This window comes from Ammodytes marinus, assembly GCF_949987685.1.
Source record: "Ammodytes marinus genome assembly, chromosome: 17".
In the NCBI taxonomy this organism is placed as follows: Eukaryota; Metazoa; Chordata; class Actinopteri; order Uranoscopiformes; family Ammodytidae; genus Ammodytes; species Ammodytes marinus.
This window is the reverse complement of record NC_137221.1, coordinates 25,587,978-25,613,651: the sequence shown is the minus strand read 5'-3', so window position 1 is coordinate 25,613,651 and position 25,674 is coordinate 25,587,978. Positions and strand designations below refer to the sequence as shown.

Here is a 25,674-nt window from a genome sequence, read left to right as displayed (position 1 = left end):
AGAGAGAGGGTTGTGTTTTCTTATACTTAAGGAGTCTCTTTGTCACACCGCGGAAAGTTTCATGCAAAACCAAGCCTTAGATAGGCTCCAAATGCGAGTCAAACAGCAATGAATGGGACTGGTTACTTCCAGAACCAGTCAAGCTGAAAACAGAGCTAACAATCTCCTCCAATAAAAAAGGTTTAAGATACTGAAGGGCCATCTTAGAATGAAATTTATGACACACTGGTTTGTCCATTAGTCCACAGAGAACTGATACTCGAAGAAAAATCACAGTTGATACATTTGAAGCATTTTCATTATGTGAGCATGCACATGGATGTATTTTCCATATTGTTTCTTTGCTGCGAAGAGCCGTAGAATATTAGGATCTGGAGTTAGTGTATTTATATTAGCAGTGACATTCGAGGCCAGTGGTGGCAGCGGGATTTATCAGAAGACGGATGTTGAGATGGTGGAAAATGTCACAGTTGCTTCTCTCTTCCTTATCTGAAGAGATTTAGTGCATCATTTTCTCCACACATAGCATAGTTCCTAAGATATTCTGCGGCTTAGCCCACCAATACTCCTTCCACTGTTTATTGAAAAAGAGAGGAGCTCTCTCTCAAGCTTTCCTCTTCTGCTAAATTAAAGAAATGAAAATATGCAGCTGGTGTTACATTACAGGGTTTGAGACTTGAGAGAAATTCATTTAGCATTCATTTTAGACACCAAGCCCTTTTGCTTTATTGGGTGGAAATTAGAAAAGCCATGGAAAGATAAAAGTGTGTGTGTGTGGGTGCAGTCGTAGCTTATAACAGAGTTGTACACATTCAGAAAAAAAATACACAAACTACAAGAACTTGTGATACTTGGTATATTGATTTTCTGTTTTTTCATTAAGCTCTATAGTGTGGCCCTTCAATTCAAACCTTTGATCAGAAGAAGCTGTGGGAGACCTGTGTTTTTTAAATGGGGCCTGTGATAAAACAATCAATACAGTCGACTTGAGAGGAACTACTTTTCCTTTCTCCTCAGGCAATGCTCGGAGTGCGACCAGGCCAGCAGCGATGAGGCCGATATCGCCATGGAGACGCTGCCCGACGGCACCAAGAGGTCCAGGAGGCAGATCAAGGGGCCAATCAAATTCATCCCACAGGAGATGTCGCCAGAGCCCAAGAAACATCAGGTAACACTGACACACACTGGATCAGTAGAAATACTTCTACTATTTTAAAAGAAAAAAAGCTCTTGTTGTAGCTACAAACAATGTCTCATTAGCATGGAACTGATGTCACGTTGGCTGATTGAACTGTATTGATTCCAAATAATTACCTGGGGTTCTCATCAGCCTTGTGCTCTCCTTAAGGTTTCACTAAGGTGCACAAGGTGATAGTGTGTGACCAGGATCAAATAGAATTATTTGTAACCAAAAGGCTTTTTTTTATATAACAAAAATTATAATAGATTAATTTTGTTCAGCCTTTTGTTTCACCCCAGAATGTCTATAAGGTTGGGTAAAATCCCCCAAAATAGGACTTCAACAAAGCATTATGATGAGAAAATAAATTGTGGGCCTCATGGCATAATTTCCTAAATCATATTTACTCTACTCTACTTTTACTCTACATCTACTCTATTCTACATCTACTCTACATCTACTTTACCCTACTCTATAACCCTTAACATATGACTTAGGCAATTATGCTATTAGGCTAACGAAAAGTAGATGTAGAATAGAGTAGATGTAGAGTAAATATGATTAAGGAAATTATGCTATGAGGCTAACTAAATGACAGAAATCTTTCTTATTTACAGCCCTACCCAAGATTCACTTTGAAATGCTCCGCATTAGACATTCCTGCAGTTTTTTGTGAACGTTGCCATAAAACCCTGTGTTTTGCCTCGGAGCATAAAGGAGAGGACAGTGTGTGGACTGTGTCAGCCTGTGGTGTTACATTCAGTGTCAGCTGTGAGGGGGAACAGAAGCCTCTCTCTCCCATCACTCACTGGATTTCTACTTATCAGTGTGGACCATGCTCTGATCCTGAGATACTAGAGCAAGCCTCCCCGCTCCCTCAAGAAAACACTCCAGATTGATATCTGACGGCCGGGCTCTGAGGAGAGGGGGGTGGGGCTTGTCTCTCACTTCCCTTATTCTTTTGCCACTGTCAATATGTGACCCAGTGCCACTCACCAGGGACTTGAGGCAACTTTCCCTCTTGTAAGGCTTTCGTACAGAGTCTGGAAAAATGCTTTGCTTTATAAATGTTGTGTGTTTAATGCTTGAAACATGAACACTCTACTGGAGAATCCTGGATTTTTCTTCTCAATATTGACCACATTGACAGTGGCTGTCCCATATAATATTGTCTTAGTTAACACAAAACAGATTTTTTTTTTTTCAATACCTTCATGCTGACTTGGTCATATTATTGAAATGTATAAACAACTATGATTTGTAATTATTTATTTTCAACAAACATTTTAATATAAATTAATTAAATTAGTTCCATACCTTTCATAGATTGTGACCCCGGTGACTCTAAAATCAGCCCCAGAATTGCACAGGACATGCTTCTTAAAGCCACTACGAGTAACATTGTCCGTTGGCGGCCCCTTTGAACAAAAGCAGTAGTATTTTTACGACGCCAGCTGTCGTGAAGCTGTTTTCTGGCTTGTGCCGGGCGTGCGAGATTCAAATGATCAGGAAGCAATATAGTGCATGTCCGTGTGTTGAAAATGTGAGGGCACCGGACTCTTTTCGGCTCCGTGAGAGTGGTTAGTGACACAGCATCAACTAATGCCAGTCAGTGCTACACACACCTGATTGCAATGAGTTGATCTACTCTCACGGAGCTGAAAGATTCCGTGTCTTCACAGAAAGCGAATGAACGAGAGACGGCAGTTAGTATGGATCACGATGAGGTAATGTGATTATGTTGTTGTAAATAATGACTATTTCAGATGAATAATGGTCATCTGATGATGCCGAGGCAAAGTAAACTTTGTTTTAGTAGGCTACCGCTCATTCATTTAGGAGTAAACACTGCAGTCTAGTTCACTCCCGTGAAAGTGTGTAGACGTTGCTTGGCAACGCCCTCCCGCCTGTCTACCACTCTCCCTTTTAGCTTTTCTTCATTGCATTTTCTTTTTTTTCTTTGATGGTTCAGCCCCGTTATCAGTCATTATGACGACAAATAACTGTCTCAAACAAGGCTCCCGCTCCCCTTCCCTCACCTGTAGGGACAGGCTTCTCAAATCGCGTTGCTGTGCCACACTGAAATCTGCGACCAATACAGATATGTGACCATAGCGCCTGAACGAGCAAACCGAAAATCGGACTGGGTGTGCGACCAGACCAAACGCAGTAATAAAAACTATATAAAAACGTCTTTCTTTGCACTGATGGTCTCGTTTGCTGTTAAAGGTAATTTATGATTATCAGAGGAAACATGAGGCTGTTTAAAAGATATTTAAATGTTTAACTGTAGTTGCTTTAAAATTGGATTTTAGTGCTCCAAATTATTATGCAAATTAAATATTTTTCAGATTTTCCTAAATAGTCGATGCAAATGACAGTCAGTATAATTTAAAGGCACTACGAGTAAGATGGCACGTTGGCGTCCCCTTTGGACAAAAGCGGTAGTATTTTTACGACGCCCGCTGTCGCAAATGCTCGTGCCAGGCGCGTGAGCGTGGACTGAGAAGGGCGCAATATAGTGCATGTTCGTGTGTTGAAAGTGTGAGGACTCTTTTCGGCTCCGTGAGAGTGGTTTTGACACTGCATCAACTAATGCCAGTCAGTACACACACCTGCTTGCAATGAGTTGATTCAGCAGCGTCACCTAACTACTCTCTCTCTCACGGAGCTGTGTCCTCACAGAAAGCGAATGAATGAGAGACGGCAGTTAGTAGACTATGGATCACGATGAGGTAATGTGTTTGTGTTGTTGATGTAAATAATGACTATTTCAGATAATGGTTATCTGATGATGGTGAAACTTTGTGTTAGTACCAACCGCTCATTCATTTAGCAGTCTAGTTTCGCTCTCGTGAAATTGTATACACGTTGCTTGGCAACGTCCTCCCGCCCGCCTATCACTCACTCTCCCTTTTCGCTTTTCTTCATTGCATTCTCTTTTTTTTCTTTGATGGTTCAGCCCCGTTATCAGTCATTTATGACGACAAATAACTGTCTCAAACAAGGCTCCCTCTCCCCTTCCCTCACCTGGAGGGATAGGCTTCTCAAATCGCGTTGCAGCGCCACACTGAAATCTGCAACCAATACGGATATGTGACCATAGAGCCTGCACGAGCGAACCGAAAATCGGACTGGGTGTGCGACCAGACCAAAAGCAGTAATAAAAACTATATAAAAACGTCTTTCTTTGCACTGATGGTCTCGTTTGCTGTTAAAGGTAATTTATGATTATCAGAGGAAACATGAGGTTGTTTAAAAGATATTTAAATGTTACTCGTATCCGCTTTAAGTCATCAACCGTTAAAGTATGATTCAATTTTTACTGAACAAACCTCCCAATGATAACAGTATTTTTTTTTAAAAACTCAAAATGCAAAAATTATTATGCACAACAGAGTTTCAAAACATTTTATATGTTGTAAAGAACTAAAAATGGTGATTTGTTGAATTTGCTGGATGTGGAGGTCATATTTAGTGAAATCAAAAGCTATTTCAATCAAAAACTTCTTAACAGGCCAAGTTACATGTTAACATAGGACCCCTTCTTTGATATCACCTTCACAATTCTTGCATTAATTGAACTTGTGAGTTCTTGGAGAGTTTCTGCTTGAATATCTTTGCAGGATGCCAGACTAGCCTCCCATAGCTGCTGTTTTGATGTGAACTGCCTCCCAACCTCATAGATCTTTTGCTTGAGGATGCTCCAAAGGTTCTCAATAGGGTTAAGGTCAGGGGAAGATGGGGGCCACACCATGAGGTTCTCTCCTTTTATGCCCATAGCAGCCAATGACACAGAGGTATTCTTTGCAGCATGAGATGGTGCATTGTCATGCATGAAGATGATTTTACTATGGAAGGCACGGTTCAGAAACTCAACATACTTTGCCGAGGTCATTTTCACACCGTCAGGGACCCTAAAGGGGCCTACCAGCTCTCTCCCCATGATTTCGGCCCAAAACATGACTCCACCACCTCCTTGCTGACGTCGCAGCCTTGTTGGGACATGGTGGCCATTCACCAACCATCCACTACTCCATCCATCTGGACCATCCAGGGTTGCGCGACACTCATCAGTAAACAAGACTGTTTGAAAATTAGTCTTCATGTATTTCTGAGCCCACTGCAACCGTTTCTGCTTGTGAGCATTGTTTAGGGGTGGCCGAATAATAGGTTTATGCACAGCTGCAAACCTCTGGAGGATCCTACACCTTGAGGTTTGCGGGACTCCAGAGGCACCAGCGGCTTCAAATACCTGTCTGCTGCTCTATAACGGCATTTTAGCAGCTGCTCTCCTTATCTGATGAATTTGTCTGGCAGAAATCTTCCTCATTATGCCTTTATCTGCACCAACCCGTCTGTGCTCTGAATCATCCACAAATCTCTTCGAAGTACGATGATCACACTTAAGTTTCCGTGAAATATCTAATGTGTTCATACCTTGTCCAAGGTATTGCACTATTTGACGCTTTTCGGAAGCAGAGAGATCCTTTTTCTTTCCCATAGTGCTTGAAACATGTGGCCTGCTTAATAATGTGGAACGTCCTTCTTAAGTAGATTTCCTTTGATTGGGCTTACCAGGCAAACTAATTATCACAGGTGTATGAGATTGATTTCAATAATCCAAGGTACTCTGAGACACAATATCCTACATAAGTTTTATTGAAAAACAACAAAAATTTGGAACACGGTGTATTAATATTGCTATGTAAAAAAAAATCCACGTGTTTTTATTTCATAGCTTTCCTAGGTCAATACACATTATATTTAAAGCTTTGGGATCCTTGAAAAAGTTCTTTTTTTATCTTGAAAGTACTGGAAAAGTTGCTTGAATGTCACCCTTTAAAAAGCTGTAGGAAGCCTGTGTTGTGAGTGTGGATGCTCACAGCCCAATATAGTGTCTGTTACAAATAGGGAAGTGAACAAAGAGAAGGCAGGAGTGTGTGTGTGCAGTACATCTAGTGTTGTGTTAGAGCAGGGCCTGGGTTAATATGTTTCTGTGTTCAGGTTTTTAGAATCCTTGGGCCCAGACATTGTGCCCAGGACCCTGCTGGAGCTCTGGGGGATTAACCAGCTTTCTAATTTATTATTATTATTTTTTTCTCGCAGCCTCAGCCACTCGGGCGAGGCACTTCACTGCAGCATTTATCTTCAAATGCAAGGCGTGCTATGGCAGACGCTAAAAGGGGCCCCTGCTTTGCATTTTTAATGCTTTTTTTTTACCAGGGCACCCAAAGCGCTGGCACTTCTCTAAAGCCATGTTTCAATTTATCAGGACTGGCTAATCGACTTCCTGCTGCTGGCCTCCGTGGCTGCCATTTTTGTGTGTGTGTGTGTGTGTGTGTGTGTGTGTGTGTGTGTGTGTGTGTGTGTGTGTGTGTGTGTGTGTGTGTGTGTGTGTGTGTGTGTGTGTGTGTGTGTGTGTGTGTGTGTGTGTGTGTGTGTGTGTGTGTGTGTGTGTGTGTGTGTGTGTGTGTGTGTGTGTGTTGGGGAGTTGGTATGTCAGGAAAGAGTGTGTGCGCACATCCACCACATTTCCATTTGTCCAGAAGGGCTGAAATGGACCAGAGCCACCTTCATGAAGCAGAGAGTCTTCTGGCTGTTATTCAAGACCTGTAGTGGGGTAGAGCCTACTGGAGGAAAACCTTTAAAGTCAACCTGTGAACTGAGTTTTATTAAGCATGTACAGAATGTCGCAGTTGTTAAAATTAATGCTCCATAGCCACTCTGTCTGATTTTACACAGCCATCTCCAACACTGAAGACTGAGCTTCATGCAAGGACGACGCATTAATACAAAGTTGTTCTTCAATAGGTGCTACAGAATAGAACATTGAATATTAGAGAACAAAACAAATGAAATGTTGTGAATAAAGACAAAATACAATGTTGAGAAAAACACACATCTACTCTCTCTCTCTCTCTCTCTCTCTCTCTCTCTCTCTCTCTCTCTCTCTCTCTCTCTCTCTCTCTCTCTCAAATAAATCCTAATTACTTCCACGTAGTTAATAGTTTAAGGTTTATATGCAAAAAAGAAGGAAACTAATCTCCACATACAGTCCTAGATCCATGATTGTCTAGTTTTATATAATCTGTATTATTATTTTGATGCATTGATACAGACATTTTGCAACCTGAAATAATTTTTTTTGGGGGGAAGTTTAAGGGGAGATCTGGGGTTAGAAAGTTTAACTAAAAACATGGGATAAACTGCCCGTTCCTAATGGGACATGATTTACTGCTGCCTGCTAGGACCCACTAGCGCTAACATTAAAATGGCTCCCTTATGAACATACAGTATGCCATTAATCAGTTGTAAAATGATGAGAATGAAGTTAATATATGTAGTTAGTACCACTTTCACTATGCTCTGTTAATTCCCCTCTAATCTGGTGTGAAATGGTTCATGCTTGTTAAAGATGCACTGATCTACTTAATTAAAAGATTGATTTTTCTTTTGCCCAGTGACTTCTAAACTGCCTGCGGTTTTAATTTCCTCACCTGAGCAGAGCCTGAAATTAGCCGAGCTGTGTGGCGGAGTGTTCTTTATAACCAGTCTGCACCCTGCTTTCCACGACCTTATAGATTTACTTTATCAGACACATTCCCTAAAGTGGCTACGAGGAACATTGACGGCTGGCGGCCCCTTTGGACAAAATCGGTAGTATTTTTATGACGCCAGCTGTCGTAAAGCTGTTTTCTAGCGCGTGCAGGCCGGTGCGAGGAGTAAACTCTGCAGGACTAGTTCACTCCCGATTAATTGTTTACATGTTGCTTGGTAACACCCTCCTCCCGCCCGTCTATCCCTCTCCCTTTTAGCTTTTTATTGTTCTTCATTGAATTTTCTTTTTTTCTTTGATGGTTCAGCCCCGTTATCAGCCATTATGACGACAAATAACTGTCTCAAACAAGGCTCCCGCTCCCCTTCCCTCACCTGGAGGGATAGGCTACTCAAATCGCGTTGCTGCGCTACACTGAAATCTGCGACCAATACGAATATGTGACCATAGCGCCTGCATGCGCAAGCTGAAAATCGGACTGGGTGTGCGACCAGACCAAAGGCATTAATGAAAACTATATAAAAACTGCTTTCTTTGCTGTAAGAGGTAATTTATGATTATCAGAGGAAAAGATGAGGCTGTTTTAAAGATATTCAAAAGTTCATCTTAGCCGCTTTAAATTCAGAAATAACTATGTTATGCCAAGGCCCTCTTTTGTTTGGTGGTGCAGTAGTCGCAGGAGACACAGTGACGGTATGTAGGAGCCAATTGGCAGCAGCCCTGATACCAGTTAGCATTCTTAATGATAAGTGCTCCATCTGGATGAATGGGAGCCAGCCAAAAAGGCAACAGATGGAATTGTTTTTACAATCTGTTTAAATATGCTGTCGGTATTTCTTCTCCCTCTTTTTAAAGGCCGTTCCCAGCAGCACATACAGAAGCCTGCTTGCTAGCAAACAAGGGGGGAGATGTTTGATTTGTATTTGTTTGGATGCTCAGTTGAGTCTCACTGTAGTAGATGGGAGAGAATGAGTATTGGTGTTTTGGTGTGTTCAGCAGCCTGACTATAACCATGCTGTGAGTAGATCTGTCTCCATGTGTTGAAATGAAGAGACACAGAGAGGCACTGATCAGCTCAGCCCCACTCCTGTGTTTTAAGTTGTTCAATCATCCTTCTTTTAAACAAACTTTTCCCCATAACACTTATAAGGGAACATTAATTACTGCTTAGTTAATGTTATTAATGGTTAGTTAATGCGTAGTTAATGCTTATTTAACAAATACATAACTGTTAATGCTTAGTTAATGTCTGGTTATGCATACACAAAGCAAAGCGGTTAGTTAATGCTTATCAAGCATTAATGCCTAATGCAATGCAGTCAGATGTTCTTTAACAACAACCAAATATATTCCATAACACTAAGATGGTGGTGCCTGTTCCCTTTACAAACAGCCACCTTGCGGGTTGTAACTTGCATGGGGGAAAAAGTCACTCATGAGTTGCAGAGCACTGTTTAGTTGAGCACTGCTTAAAGGAATAATTCACCCATACGGAACCAGCGTTCTATCATTATAAAATCGCTACAATAATAAATGTATGAGGTTTTTCTTCCCTCATTCTTCCCTTGGTCCAGCTGTCCTCTTAATCCTAACCCTCACCATGTGTGATGTCACGCATGGTAAAATGTAGGGTTAGACAGTGAGACCATAACACACTCTTTTTGCCTTTTCTCAGGCTAGGATGAACCAATTTCTATACTTTTTGCACATTTATACTACATAGTATATCAGCGTTACATACACCTTCATATTTCCACCGGTGAAGTAGGTCTTTAACAGTTCCATGTTTGTGTTTCCCAGAGAACCAGAGGGCAGAAGAGGAAGAGAGTTCCAATGTGTGACGACAGAGATGATAAAAATGAGGTGTGTTACATGTTCTGGCTTACTGTATTTGAGATATTCAGGTTTATGTGTCTTATTGTCTCCCATTGTTCTCTCTTGAATTCAAATACTATATCAGTAAAGTGATTTAATATACCTATGACAACCAATGTCTGTAAATTGTTTTTTATGTTTATTTTTTTTTTTATAAATATAAAGTAGTAAGTATTGTCTTAGAAAGTTTTTTCTCAGATATGAACAGAAAAAAGGAAAACAATCGCCTCTTTTAATTCATTTCACCGCATTCGGCATGTCAGCTTTTGATTCATTTATAAATCATACAGTAACAAATGTTAACACTCATATTTGAACCAAGCCAGGTCAGCGGTTTCATCTGCTCCCAGCCTTTATGTTAACACTACGTTAACCACATCTTGACTTCAACTATATATGCAACACACACACACACACACGTTCGATTGATATTGCTCCTTTATCGTATTCTTAAAAGATTCTCAAAGAGGCCATATGGTACTCAACTGCTTTGAGTCCCGAAGTGTTGGCTTAAGCCCATCAGTTTCATCCCAATGGTTCGCTTTCATAACTAGAACACTGAAGATGTCAAATCTAAATAATGACCTATAACTACAAACCTGGCTTGGAAATATTGCTCTAGTAAACTCCTCCATCTCTTCCCACTTCCACATCCCGACCACCAACAAGTCTCTCTCTACAATTCTAATCAGCCGTGTATCCATAGGAACCACTGCCACGGGAACGCAGACAACGCCAGTCGGCCATGCAGAAAAAACCCAAAGCCGACGACACAAGGACAGACTGTACAACCTGCACAGGACCAGGAGACAACGAGAACCTTGTGAGGTGAGGAACAACGTGTGTGTGTGGTTGTGGGGAGACATGTTTCTGTGTATGCAGATATATTGTGGGGACATACCTTCCTTTTGGGGACAAAATTTGAAGTCCCCATAACGTAATAATGACAATTCAGGGTGAAGACTTGCTTTAAGGGTAGACTTAGGTTCAGGTTAAAGTTAGTTTTAGGGTGTAAGTCTCCAGGATGAATTCAAGTCTATGTAATGTCCTCGGAAGTGATGAAAACACAACCTGGTGTGTGTGTGTGTGCGCGTGTGCATATGCGTGCGTGCGAGTGGTGATGCAGCAGCCATATCCTCCTGATGATTAAAGTTCAGTCTTCATTACTGGCTGTGCGCTTGTGCTGTGCAGAGTGAGGGGGCTGAGGAGGGATCCTCTCCATAGGCCCCTCTCTATATTGACCTGCCACATACATTTGCACAGTTCATTAAGGCCTAATGAATAGCACAATTTATTCTGCTCCTTTCCTGGGGATTTCAGGTGTCAGGCGTCTAATAACCAAGGAATCCTCCTTTGACATTGAAATTCAGCGAGAGAGAAAAAAAGAAGAAAAAAATGTGATCACAGCAGTCACCTTGTCAACTCAATGTCAGCTGATGAATCTCTTGCATAAAAAAGTATTCGCCATTCTCATTGAAACCAGAATTCCTTCATGAATTTCAGTTTGTCTCTCCAAAACTACCATGAGCTCAATGTTTATGACCTTTTGTATTGTTACGATGAAACAGAACACTAATCGTACTGAATATGAAACTCTTTCTCATCTTTTCTACATTCCAATGGAAGAACCTGGTAATTCTCAAATACCGACAGGAAACCTTTTAAAGCCTTGTTTTTCCACTGAGTAACACAGTTCGGTTCGGCATGGCACAGTAACCCTCAATTTGCTTGTGTTTCCACTGCAGAGAGCACCCTTACTTGGTAGGCGGGGTTTATGCCCGACAGTGATAGCCGCAGTCAGAGTATATGCAAATTAAGATTCTGTCGACCAATCAACATGCTGCAGTGTGTAGCTCCACCCCTTTTTGGGTACCTAATTTAAGGTTGACAAAATAGGTCAATCAAGGTTTGCTTATTTTGGCTCACTTTCCAACTTTTTGTAAATGCAAATAAATGTATGCTGAGCCGTACTGAACCGAACTGCAACTGCTCAGTGGAAAAAGGACTTATTTGATACAGGCCGGTAATAATTCCAAATTTGTTCTCTTTGGTTTTAAGCATGTTTCATCTTTTTAATAGTGTTTGTCTCATAAACATCTGTTCCTGGTTTAATTTGCTGTTGATGCAAACTCCACACTTCATCTTTAACTGTTGTCTTCGTAAGTTCTGAGTAGGAATTATGGACTTCACTTATTCCATTACTACAGCAACAGAGTCATGCCATACTTAACCCCACTGCTGAGTAAGAAATTATATTGTCACTCCAAATGCTTCTGCTTTGCTGTTTGTTTAATATCTGTTAAACTATTGTCAATTAAGAGCCTGAACGTTTCATATTCCGCCCGTTTAAAGAACACTATCCCTCTAGAACTTTGACAGAACGTTGTTTAGCAGAACATGAACCTCCAACTATTTAAAATGTTCTGAAGACTTTACTTTGGGCTCGCCAGAATTTTTTTTCAAATATTTGGAGGTATTATAATGTATAAGGCAAACAGGAAATAACTTCTCAGATTTAATCAATGATAAACGTGAAAAAAACATGTTCCCTCCCTCTCCTGGTAGGCTTTGATTGTAACACATGTGCAGCTTGTGATGCGTTGCAGTGCGTTTGCTGGCTTTTTATCCTTAAACAGGTATTGAAAAGTAGAGGCTCTTGGGATTATTTTGTGAATGCATTCCTGTTCAAACAAAAACAAAAAAAACTCAGAGCAGAGCGGTCAGTATGACATAATGCTGTCAAAATGCACAGTGTGTTAACAGATGATGTAAGGTAGGTCATTGTAAGTCCACCAGTATTGGAAGACATGATCTGCTAGCAGCTGGCCAAATATGTATTCATGAAGGCTTGTTCTTTGAAAAGAATGCCACATTTATAATACTGGCATTTTTTCACCAATATACCTTTTTTATATAAATGTATTGGGACTACTTTACAGAGCAGTATGTGTAGTTGGCAGTGACAGGAAGCATGAGGAAACATTACACTTTTGTTTATCTTTACTATCTATGCAGTGACATCTTGTAGCACTTTTGGAAAATGATATGATGAGGCAAGAACTTCCATGGAAAGAGAAATCTCATGGCAATCCATTGAGAGCTTGGCAGTGTTGTAAGGTTGTAAGGGTTGCTGGTCGGGGGGGGGGGGGGGGGGGGTGTGAGGTGTGCTGCCCTGACTCTTTGTATCTTTGCATTGCACAGGTTGTGAGAGCCGGGGCAGCCTCCTCACCTCAACCATAGACACTGGGACAGAGAGAGAGAGAGACAGAGAGGGGGAGAGAGAGAGAGGCAGAGTGAGGCAGGTCGAAGAAAACCAGAGACCTTCACGCTGACCCCACGACCACCTCTACTCCAAACTGGACCATCACCTGTCCAACCAAACTCTCTAGATCTAAACCAAGGAGCCCAAATGCTGAAGGGACTTTGGAGCCAATACTTCCTTTTTTCATTTTTTTACATTCTTTTCATTTTGAAACCTTAACTGCGTTTACACACTACAAGCATTTTTGATGATTTCATGACCATTGTGTGGCTCTACTTGCATCCATGTCCTCCAGCTACAAGGTTTTTGAAAAAGTCATGTATACAGTTCTAGAACTTAAACTATTTTGGCAACTCACCACAGCATCTCTTTCATATTACAAAGGTAGCTTGAGATTTAAGTTAATGAATAATTCAATTCAATTCAGTTTAGCATTAAACATAAATAAATAAAGAGAAATTAGCATTAGCCAGAAATAAATGAAGAATGAGGTAAGACCTTAACATCAAGCTAACCGATGACTGCATTGGCTTGATAAGACATTGAGTTCTGGTATCTTTAAGGATCCCATGAAATGCTTTCATTACTTTCTTAATGTGACAGAGAACAGCATTTCACACAGCCACAGATCCATGAACTATGAAAATCACTTTGATTTCGTAGGACAGGCAGTTTTTTTTACTATAATAACAGTCCAGGTTTATACCATCTATTAAAACATGATGAACCACTGAGGATGCACTGATGTCCATGAACAAGCAGCTTTATAGGTTTACACTTTAAACTTGTGTTCAAATCCCTCTGTTAAGTGTAAGAAACTGCTAGCATTGCAGCTTAGCTTCCCCTCTGTAGAAAAAGGGCGGAAAACTTTTTTTTTGCGTTTTGATGGCGTTGCTCACACGGTGTGGAAGCAGCAAAAAGCTCAGTTGATTTTTGAATCTTCTGACCCAGAACACTTACCCTGGGTTCCAATCACATACTTTTTCTTTTTACTACACTACATACTAAAGTACAGAAGAGTTTTAGGGCCACAGGAGAGAAAACAAAATCAAATAAGGAGGATTTTTTTTTCATTATGTCGAGAAATGTCAAGAATAAAGACAAATACTGCAAAATGCTATTGGAGCTAGGGGGCATTTATGTATGTTCAGCATACTACAATTGACGTGCCTGTATTGGGACATCCTAAATCTTTTTCTGGCATACTAAATAGTATGGAAGTATGGGGATTGGAACGCAGGGTTAATTCCTCTCTATGCCTCCAGGTGCTCCACCTGCATCAACACATGTATGTGAATTCTTTACTTTGTACTTTTCTCTATTGGTATGAGGCTGGAACTCTGCTCCCCTATATGACTTCTCATCAGTTACTAATCAGTAGTATTGATTGAAGCCATCTGCCATGCAGTCTCACTTGAACTTTGGCTTTCCCCAGACATTGAGTGTTGTGTTTTAGAACTAACTAAAATGGAGACCAGAATTATTTAGAAAAGTCAGTGTTGTGTATAGAAAAAGCCAACTGTTATTAGTGTGTCTTAAGTGTAGCGTAGGTAAGGTAATGCTACCATAAAGCATATCTGTCGTAGAAACAAACTAGCGTAGTTTGCGGTATTAGCACTTAATTATTAGTGGGAATGTCTTGTAGTGTCTTGAGGCATTTAGAAGTCCTCCTCTGTCTACATATCTTTGAAGTGACAGTTAAACTGACAGGAAACACCAGCTTTTGTCTCATGTCCCTGCTGGTCACCAGTCAGGACTGTCACAACACTAGCAGCTTGCTTACTGCTCTGTCAGCATCACACTGTGCCCTCCATATGTCACTGTGTAGCCGGTGTGATGGGCCGTGTGTATGCATGCTCTGGAGAGCAGTCAGACCCAGGGTGTGTACTGCTCTATGTGTGCCCCACTGGAGGTGCCTCATCCCTGGGTTAGTTTTCAGAGTGGAGATGCTAGAGTGCTGACCATTCCATTCCCATCACTCACACTCCGTCCAGTGTCCAAGATGGCGTGTCACTTCTACAATGCATGGCTGTATCTATTTACTCAGATCTGTACAGTGAAATATAAAAGTGAACATAAGCAATGTGGTCTAGTAGACTTTTGAATGCCAGTTTGCGTAGTAGTGTGACAATGTGTAAAGTATTTATTGAAGAGGCCAAACCTACCTTTTTTCTTTTTTTGTCCATGCATACTTGATTCTGTATCATGAGCTTGGGTTGTGAACAGAGTTGAACTCTGGATTTGTGATGAAGTCTTAAAGTGACTACCATATTGTTTGCTTTCTTTAAGTTGCCAAACATTTTGTTTACAGACATGCTTGTATAAGGGAATATTTCTGTTTTAACTGTGTACTGTACTAACGTGATACTTGTATGAAGTAAGAATGTGAATGTTGCTGCTGTTGTATGTGAAGTGTCTCGGCCTTTGGCCTGCAGCTCTTGAAATATTAAGCGGAGCTTTAATAAACTCTTGACTTTTTCACCTTATTGTCGCAGTGATAAATGAGTGTCAGCCAGCTAATTAATTGTTGTAAAGGTGAGGCGGCGGCGGTCCGTTTGTGCGTGTAATGCCCTCTGTCAGCTGTGATTTATCACCTGGGAAGTGGCCTTCTTGTTGGAGGGGGGAGGGGGGGGGGGGGCAAGTGTTTCTTCTCAGCCCACACACACACTTATCTAGAACTGACTCTGATAAGCTGAACACCATTGAAGCATCAAGCAACTGTATATTTATACGCTCATAGAAACTGTCTCATGTCCGTTATCTTCTACCAAAATAATTCAAGTTAAAAAAAGGGGGCCATTGAAGAGAACACACAAAAAAAAGAGCCTGACCGATGTTTAGTTTGCGTTCACACCAGACTTGTTTAGTACGGTTGAATCAAACAGTTGTTGGTTTGGGGTTGGTTTGACAGTCCCAGACTCTGGTGTGAACTAAACTGGTCTCTGAAGAGGTTCATCACTGGTGTGAACCCTATCTGCACCAATCGCAGGAAGCCCAGTATTTACAAGTCATTTCACTGTCTAGTATACTGCAGAATGTCTTCCATTAAACACGTGTGTTATTAAGTGTTTAGGGCACATTGTCTGATCATACGCTCATATCCTCCGTACACTACAGTCTGCTGATATTGTTACATGGGCTGGTGAAGGGGGAGGAAAGAAGTAGAGTTTGTATTTAGCATTAGCTATGGCTAGTTTACAGAGTCTGCATACATACAAATAGGATTTCCACACTGCTGCTTTGTAATTTTCAATATTTAACAATCGACCGATCTACCATTCAACCCAAGGTCTCCACGGCAATATCCATTAAATATACATGAACTGCCACCTTGTGGCACTACATTTCATAGACTCTGGCTACAATATGCGCTCCGCATGTCTGTACACATGACTTGTTAACAATTTATAGCCGTTTGAGTTTTGCCTTCTTGAACGTGATCCAAACCATCGGACACTTTACAATAAGGGTGCATTAATTAACTGTTAGTTACTGCTTAGTAAACGCATAATAAACATTAACTCATCATTAACTAACCGTTAATAAATGCTTAGGTAATGCTTAATAAGCATTAACTAACTGTTTTGTTTAATTTATGCTTAACTAAGCATTACCATAAATAACTAAGCATTACTTAACCAAGTTAATGCCTAACCAACCATAAATAACTAAGCATTAATAGCGATTAACTAAGCATAATAAACAGTTAATTAATGTACCCTTATTATAAAGTGTTACAGAAAAACGAACCAATGGATCCCACTTGCATCTGGTGGGCCCCAAGGAAGCGGACTATTAGGTGTGAACACGAATAGCACTCGGCAAAAAAACTTCTTAGCATATTGTTTTAATTGTTTGAAATTTTCTGGAGCTTTCAGCCATACTCTGTGGCCTCCAGCAGAGAATGACGTTGTTGCAAATGTCCTGTAAGTGGATCATGTGGTGTGAAAGTTTTGCTGTTCAGTTTCTGACCGACAGAGACGATATTAATTTATCTGTATGAAGGGTGGTGTGAAAAATCCAACATAAGATTAATAACCTAACCTACTACAAGAAAAGAGCATTTGGTCTGCAGGTGGATGGGCAGCTGTTTTTATATTTTTTTACATTTTATTATTCAAACAATTGTGGGAGAACACAGACACACATAAAGAAAGTCATTTTGGTTTTTGAACATTGGTGGCATCTTCAGCAAGATGGAAGCAGCCCACCGTGGCGAACTGTAGCTGGTCCAATCCCTCATTCTCAACCCCGGGGTCCACAGGGAGCGGACAGCAGCCGGCCAATCAGAGATCAGCTGGACTCTACAGCTGCTTCCTGGGTGTTTGGGGGGAGGGGGATGAGACTGGGGGGGGGCCAGCAGGCGCAGTACAGAGGAGGGGCCCATGCAGGGATAAAGAGAGAGAAGAGCTATACAGGCAGCTTCTGGAAGGCAGTAACCTTTCCGATGATGAGTGCGTTTCCCATTACTGCTCTGACACTGGATCCGGGGAGATGATTTAATGGCGGCATTTTGTTTTTGCTGACTTCACCTTTTTTCCCCCCTATTAAAACAGAAAAACACAAGAGCCGGGGACTGACCGGGGCTGTGTGTGTGTGTGTGTGTGTGTGTGTGGGAAGGGTGGCCAAGCAGCTCAAATCTATTACTGATCAAAGTTCCCCCCTCTCTGTCTCTTTATCCCACTGACTCTGTGCCACAGTGTGTGTGTGTGGGTGCTGCTGCTGCGCTTAAATGCTTCCTGAGATATCCATCGCTCCCTCTCCTATACGCCTTTACGGCTTTCTGTCTGCTCATCTTTGAACTGCATTGTGTTTTGCCTTCTAACCCATTGTGTTATCATTACACACTGAATATGATCTCCAGAGTCCTGTACACTGGAAAAAAAATGCTTCTTCAAAAATAAGTGAAATACGTTCTTTTTAAAGAAGAAAAAAAGCAATACAAGGTGTATTTCACTTTTCATAAGTAAAAAAAAGAAAAAAGATACTGCCAATGGAATACGTTAAAATTAACTTGGTAAGGGAAACACATTTTGAAGTATATTATACTACTATTAGGAAGTCGTATGTATGTTCAAAAGCAGTATTCCTCCACTGACTTGTCCATGTCATTCTCTTGATTTCAAGTCTAATTTAACTTCATTCAAGTAATACATAAGTGGCACTGTTCTGGATTTTATATAATCACCTACTTGAAATAAGATTATCACGTGATATTTTATCATTTTAAGATGAGATCCATCTTGAAGTTACCTAGAAATAGTCATATTGAGCATGTCATAGTAAGCCAGCCTTGTAATCCTCATTTTCAATTGGGGGCGTGTTGAACATACAAGTTCCTATATCTTACTGAAATGTTGCTTGTTAGGTGATTGTGTCTTGACTTGAATTGAAGTGCCGGTAGATATTTTGACTAGAAAACTTTGCATTTTTTGCAGTGTAGTCTTATATCCTACCTCATGATAGACTTTTTTTTAATGGAGTTGTGTGTGTGCTACATGCTGTATCTCTATTGGAATTTCCTTAGCAAGGCACAGGTAGTGAGTAGACTATATTTGCGGCCTCCGGGTTTATCCCACATAGATGAGGGGCACAGACTTGCTGCTGAAATGGACTCTTCTTCCAAGGCTGTTTTTCAATTCACTGGGGCCCCCTACTGGAAAACAGGATAAACTTCAGACAAATACAAAGCCCCTATATAGTGAGAGATGTATAGAAATCACTACTGGGCCATCCCAGCTGTGAATGAGTGGGGTACAGATGAGCTAATTAAAGCACCCACTCTGACTGTATGTGGGCTTTCTGCAGTGCAACTTCAGCAGTCCATTCATTATTACTCCCTCCCCCCCCTCTCTTGTAAAACAATGGCTCTTTTATAATGTAGCAGTGACCCAACAGTAAATCAAAAAAAGTAGGAGGCCCCCGCCAAGTCCAATAATCCACTCCTTTCTATGGAAGACAACCGGCACACTTTGTCATGGATGAGAGTCAATGGCTCAGTGCTTTGTGTCATATTGATTTCTGTCACGTGGCCACCCCCCCAAGATAATTGCATTGCCCACTCGTGATAAATTCAGTGCCTAGTTTCAGTCACCTGGGCTTAGACTCCAGGGCTGCCCGGAGAGAAAGGACGTTTGTTTTAGGGCCACAAAACGCCACTGTCGATACATGGTGGAGGTGAGCGTACAAAGCAACAAGCATCAATAACCCAACAGGTTCTGTGTCTCGTCATTAAGGTTATTTAGCTATGAGCGCTTGGTTTCTGTGGGTTTGAATGTTGTCATGGTGTTTGTAATGTGTTTCGGTTTGGCTTGTGGCTTGCTTACGTTAAAATATGTATGAGCAATCATTGTTATAAGTGGTTGGATTGAAAAAGGTTAGGTCAGTGATAAGGCCGGGTTCTGCCTGAGAATAGTTCAATAAATGAAAGAGCTTAGAACCTGTTTATTTACCTGTACCTGGCCAATCAATATTTGTGATGGGTTATGAGGACACAGCCCCCACACCCAATCCAAGCATCGAAAAGTCGTAGGAGGAGATGACTACTTAGTTAACCGAATGCTCGTGTTTGTTTGTTTTTCTCCAGCTCGAATGATAATACTGTTTAAAATACGCTACATTTTCTGGTTTGCTGGCTATTGTCTGCATAGATGTTTTATGTGACATAATATCTTAGTTGAGATATGAACCCAATTTAGGATGCTTTTAATAGATGAGTTTATTCTCCTTTTTTGAAACCAACTCATAACAGTAATGACGTACATCCGGAAATCAATAGCATTTGCTGCTTTCCTCTGCTTGGACATAGTTCATTTAGTTGCAATTACTGCTACTAAATAAACTACGTTTCTGTTCTAAAGAGCTCCGATTTAGACACATAGCACATTGACTTAATCTGCTATTGTTTCATCTATGTTCTCATCATCCCAGACTGAACTCAGTTGTAGTGATACCCCAAATAATATTGCTGCAGGCTACGTGGCCGAGTGTTGCAGTTTCTTGGAGTGGGGTTGCTTCGTCATTATGAGACCTAGAGAGAAATGTGACAGCGTATTTGAGGAGGGGGATAAGATCAAAAGAAGTCATCTTGTATTCTGTGGAGCCACCAGTTCGCATGGTGAGATCGGGTCCATGGGGGGGTGACGCTTGGAGATCTGAGAACTTCACACAGAGATTAAATGGCAGATGAAAGTGGACACGAATCGCCAAACCGAGAGCAACACGTGTAGCAAGACAAAAGCAATCAATCGTGTCCCCTCCACCACCTCACTTCCAATAAGATTACATCAATCAATAAGCTCTCTTATGAGTGATTGGATTTTGTCTGTTTCCAAAGTACAAGGGGGGGGGGGGGCTGCTCAATTTTCCCAATGATTAAAGCAGGGCCAAATTGCTTTGATAACATCAAGGACCTTGATGTGGCTGGCTGTGTAAGGGCAGTATTGGAGCAGATAGGTAGCAGGTGGCTCAGACAGTGAAGAGAACAATGTGGGCTACATTGACGTAGATCAGATAGTAATGGTCTAAATTCACTATTCTTCACTAGGGTGTAGGGTTGCAAAATTCCGGGAATTTTCAAAGTTGGAAACTTTCCATGGGAATTAATGGGAATTTATGGGAATTAACGGGAATTTTGGGAATTAACAGGAATAAACGGGAATTTACTAAATTTAAAGCAACCCAAATGCATTACATTCTCCTAACTATGTTATTTCAGTCCAGGCAAATGTTCTAGACTGTAAAAAGCAGTTTTTTCAACTAAGTTTTAATATATTTATGAACATTTAATTTCAAATCAGATTTTTAAAAAAAGTTTGAGACACCCAACTTGATATAATTTATTGATTTTTACTAGACCAGGTTTACAGAGGCTTAAACTGTGATTTTAAATATAGTTGGGGACAATATATTTTAGCATAATCTTGACTAAAATAACCAGATTTTATGCAAGTACACTTGGCAAATTGCACATAGCACACATCCTACTGCAGGGGTACTGAGGCCATGCCCCCTACATGCACTGTGCATTCCTCCATCACATGGGGGGCATTTGACTTTATTCATTGAATGGGTGGGGTCAGACAGATGAGTAATATTTAACATTCATCTTTTTGTTGTTCAGTGAAATTATTGATTGTTCATAAAATAATCAAAACTTGAAAATTCTTTTTACAAATATATCTGTTCAAATCTGATGTTTTTTAATTGTATTATTTTGCATGGATGTCTGCCTATGACCAAACATGTGTTTAAATGTTTAGATTTATGTTTGGATATGAAAAAAAAATCATTGAAATTACAGACATTTAGTTAATTCCTATAATTTCCAATTTTGAATATTCCCAAAATTCCCGAGCGAAAGTTCCCGTGGAAAGTTTCCGGAAACTTTCCGGTAATTTACCGGAAACTTTCCACCCCTTTGCAACCCTACTAGGGTGTTATTCTGATGAAATTAGGTTTATATGTATCAAATACCATAGCATGAAGCATGTGTTTTCTCACTAGTTTGGTCAGGTGACCTGCCAAACACTGGTTACAGAACAGATCGTAGTAACACATGAACAATGTGTCTGTGATGTCACCTATACGTTTCTATATTAAAGTTTTGATGATAGAGATTATGGTTATCAGTTACTGAAGGTTCAGTGTGTAATATCTGAGTATGCGCAGCATCTAGTAGTGAGATTATACGCTCCCTAGCTAACACTTCCCAGATCATTTACAGAAGCTACAGTGGCCTTCAAGAAAAAAAAGTTACTAGAGATTGAGTCATCCTCCACTGCTTCAAGTCTTTCCAAAATATCAAGTGATGAGGTAAAGATGTATTTAGTTATTTATACTGTAGTACTTTGTCTTCTTCGTATTCCAAAAGTACAAGTGCTCTTCCCCAGGACGTTCACTATATAGAAAAAACATGTTTTCATCTAGATGCTACCCCTTGGTCAGATCATCTGCCAACATGGTCTCAATTTTCATTATTTACGCTGATGACACGCAACTCTACCTCAGTAACCATCCATCTACTCAGTTACTGGTGCTTTTACTTTGATTCCACGGGCAGTTACTCTCTCATAAACTCTCTGTCCAAATTAAAAGCACAGTTTTGCTGAAAAAATAATCAAACTTTGGCCCAACATCATGGTTAAATTAAGATAGAAAACCTCATTAGCCCCCCATCCCCAACACACACACACACACATACACACACAGAAAAATGAGTGTGTATAACACTGCTTTAATTCAAAGATCTTCCCCCACGATACACAACACACATTACAAAGGGTTCATTAAGGTAAAGTAATTGGGGAAGCATGTGTGCAGTCGTCACAGTCTTGCTTAATAAAAACAGCCCTCCTGTGAGTTTGGAAGCTATTCAAGTCTCCAGCAGAGAAACTGAAGACTTAGCATCTTCCTTAGCCTTAGTTTGAGATTCACGTGAAATCAATCGGTGGTTTGTGTGCGACAAAAGGAGTGTGCTCATTAGTGGAGCAAACACACTTTGGTCATTTGTCTTCTATTCACTAGGTGGCCGCAGGGCATTTTAAAAATCCCATCCTTTCCTAAGCAGATATGCCTGCTCAGCCCCCCATCCAAGATTTCTCTGCTCTTTGTGTGTGCGTGTATGTGTGTGTGTGTGTGTGTGTGTGTGTGTGTGTGTGTGTGTGTGTGTGTGTGTGTGTGTGTATGTGTATCCACCAGCCTCCGCATTTGTTAATGTGTAGCAGCTGTTACCATATGCCCCGACAACTCATAAGATGCCAATTATCTGTCAATTACATTTCTGCTCTGATCTTAGTAAATCTACCAGGCTTAACGTGTAAACACTACAGGTATATATGATTAGACCAAGTTTTACTGCTTGTCTTGAAGTCTTAGAGCCAGAGGGCTAACATTTATAACTCCTTGTGTATTGTGTTTGGTCCTTCTCAGTCTAAATGGAGGTTGAGTCCCTACTGTGTTCGGTTGGTTGCTTAAAGGATCATTCTGGTTTATTACAACTTGGGTCTTATTTTTGTGTTTTGATCATCATTCATAGATGATTCATAGACATGAAAAGAACAGAAGAATGTAACATCACCTTTCCAAGCCCTCCACTCCTCCATGTTCATTGTCATGCTCGTGTGAATGTGTATGACTGCTGTATGTTTGAGGTGGTGGTCGGAGGGGCCGTTGGCGCGGAATGGCAGCCACACTTCCGTCAGTCTGCCCCAGGGCAGCTGTGGCTACTATCGTAGTTTACCACCACTGGTATGACTGTGTGTGAATGAATGGAACCTGGAACCCTGTAAAGCGCTTTGAGTTCCTAGGAAATAAAGCACTATATAAATCCAATCCATTATTATTATGGTGCTCTTTTCCCATGTTGCCACAGTCAAACCCTGAGGCTTATTTGCATTTACCATATTGCATTTGTCTTGTAAAGCCATCAGATCTCGATAGCATCAAACTGCCTAATTCCTTTCAGCACACACGTCCAACACAAAGCTGGCTTCACTGTTGAAGACTACAGTCATTGATATCCAAACACCGCCTGCTACAAATCTGCTGCACAGACAGCTTCATGGACACAGTGTCAAATGTGATTTCATGATATGTATTGAAAGAGCACAACAATCCCAACAGAATGAAGCAGTGATCCCCGCTGATTTCTCAATATATCTCAATAACTGAAATGCCTCAACCTTACAGGACTGATACTGAAAAATACATAATCTATCCAAGTTTTAGGTGGAACACACCTGAAAGATCTATGTCTATACTTTTTTCTTTTAATATATATGATTTCAAATCATATATTGGGGGTATATCAAATTCAATTTAGCCTCCTGTACTTTAAACCTTGGGTCCATACCAATAAACAGCAGTTTACCTTAGCAACAACACTAATGTTTTTCACACACAACACACAAAGTGTCTTCATAAAGCAGATGGTGGCTTCTCAAATACCGCTGTTCTTTTTCCCCTTGTCCATTATCCCCTTCAATCAGTTATCAATACTTTGATTTGTAATGTATGCACGACCCATGTTGACTTTCCTTGACAGATATTCAACAATAGTCTATTCTTTGAGGAATAACATGCATATTTGACGATTGTCCTGAGCAGTGTATGCATTTTATAGCAAGAAAAAACCAACATGAATAATAAAATTGAGGAGGCAAAACTAGGATGTTGAGAAAGGAGATACATATTGGATTTAAAAAAGAAAATCTCTGTCAACAATCATAGTCATCCTAGTTCATCTTAAATTCAACTTATTTGGTTTTCAAAACTGTTGAACAAAACGAATCAAGTGAAGCCATCATCTCAGGGCTCTTTGTTCTCATAGTCTACACTGTATAGATTAAATGACTCATCTATTTCTAGACAAATAATCAACATTAAACGGTATTGAAAATGATTGCAATTGCAGTTTGGCAGTGCGTAAAGGGAGTGAATATGTTTACACACTATATTGGTATGTAGATTGTTACATACAGGAATACTTTACATATATTTATTTGACCTGATTTGTAGAACAGTAAAGTCACCTCTTTGTTTTACCCTTTTTCTTCCTTTAATAGAAACCCAATCTAAAATACATTGAAGGCATTGGTCTATCTGAGCCAGTAGTGAGTGACCTGTGACTGCAAAGCAAAGACAGAGCACCACTCTTTCTTTTAATCATTTATAAAGGTCTGAGTGCCCTTCACCAACACCCCCCACCCCCCCACACACACACACACACACACAAACACACACACACACAAACACACACACACACACACACACCACAATTAGAGCCAATTATGTCCTAATCAATGAAGGAGATTCACATTCTCCAATGGAAATCTGATAAGGGCTTAACAGCCACGGAGGTCAGGCTGAACCCTCTGTATTTGTCTTCATTACTGGGAAAGAAAGGACAGCATGAAGGTTTAGGTTTAACAGACAGAGAAACACAACAAACAAGACAATAGTGTATAGTGTGTATCTGTATAGAGGTTCAGATAGAGATTATTTTGAAGACCATAGTTATGCTCAGTGTAGAGTTTAACTTCACAAGGAGCAGTTTACCAAGACCACAGGACATGTATGAATCAATCTAAAGGCCCATTCATCAACATTAACATTACAGGGGGAGGTGTGGAATTACATATTCTTCCCCTTTTTATGATTGCCATGTTGTTTTTTCTTTATAAAATCTGTTTATTGGATTTTTCAAGAAGTTGTGCTAATAAATCACATTTTCAGCAATATTACAAAATTGAATCCCCCTCCATCCCTACCCCACATTCCCCCAGCATCTGAACAACAATTATATATAACAAATTTAAATAATAATTGTAAAAAAATAACAATTCTTAAAGAAATTGCTGTTTAATAAAAATAATGTATTAAACTAATAACAAATAAACAATATAAAAGAGAAAAGGCACAGCATAATGTAGCCTGTGTATTTCCCATCACCTGAGCAGAACACCTTTTATTTTATTTATTCAATTTTCCAGCAAATCCCCGACTGGGATTCAAAATGGGATTTTAGAGTGGACAGTCAAATCCAAAGAAACATGGCGTGCAGAATTGACACTTCTCACAAGTATAGACATTCTTACTCTGTAGAATTGATCTGATTAACTGAAGCCTCATTCCTGTGTTGTGGTAAAACAGAGTATACCGTTAGACACCTTTTAGAAACGAATAAAACATTTTCAGAAACCTTTTTATGGACAGAATTGTTCATTGGTGAGCTTTAAAAGTGTTGGGATTTGGAAAAGTTTACATTAGATAGATAGATAGATAGATAGATAGATAGAT

General features: G+C 40.3%; 1 protein-coding gene across 6 annotated transcripts in view; it reads left to right on the top strand.

Annotated features, from left to right (window-relative positions):
- Nucleotides 1-25,674, top strand: part of phf14 (PHD finger protein 14) — a 102,818-nt gene that overhangs the window by 52,405 nt on the left and 24,739 nt on the right. For 5 of the 6 annotated variants that reach the window (XM_080045764.1, XM_080045763.1, XM_080045765.1 and 2 more), the window contains exons 14-16: nt 1,018-1,168; nt 9,540-9,602; nt 10,321-10,442. In XM_080045764.1, the coding sequence (XP_079901890.1) occupies nt 1,018-1,168; nt 9,540-9,602; nt 10,321-10,442 (336 nt within the window). Of the gene's footprint in view, nt 1-1,017; nt 1,169-9,539; nt 9,603-10,320; nt 10,443-12,815; nt 15,288-25,674 lie in introns of those variants that run through there. The other variant, XM_080045768.1, reaches the window with a different exon arrangement.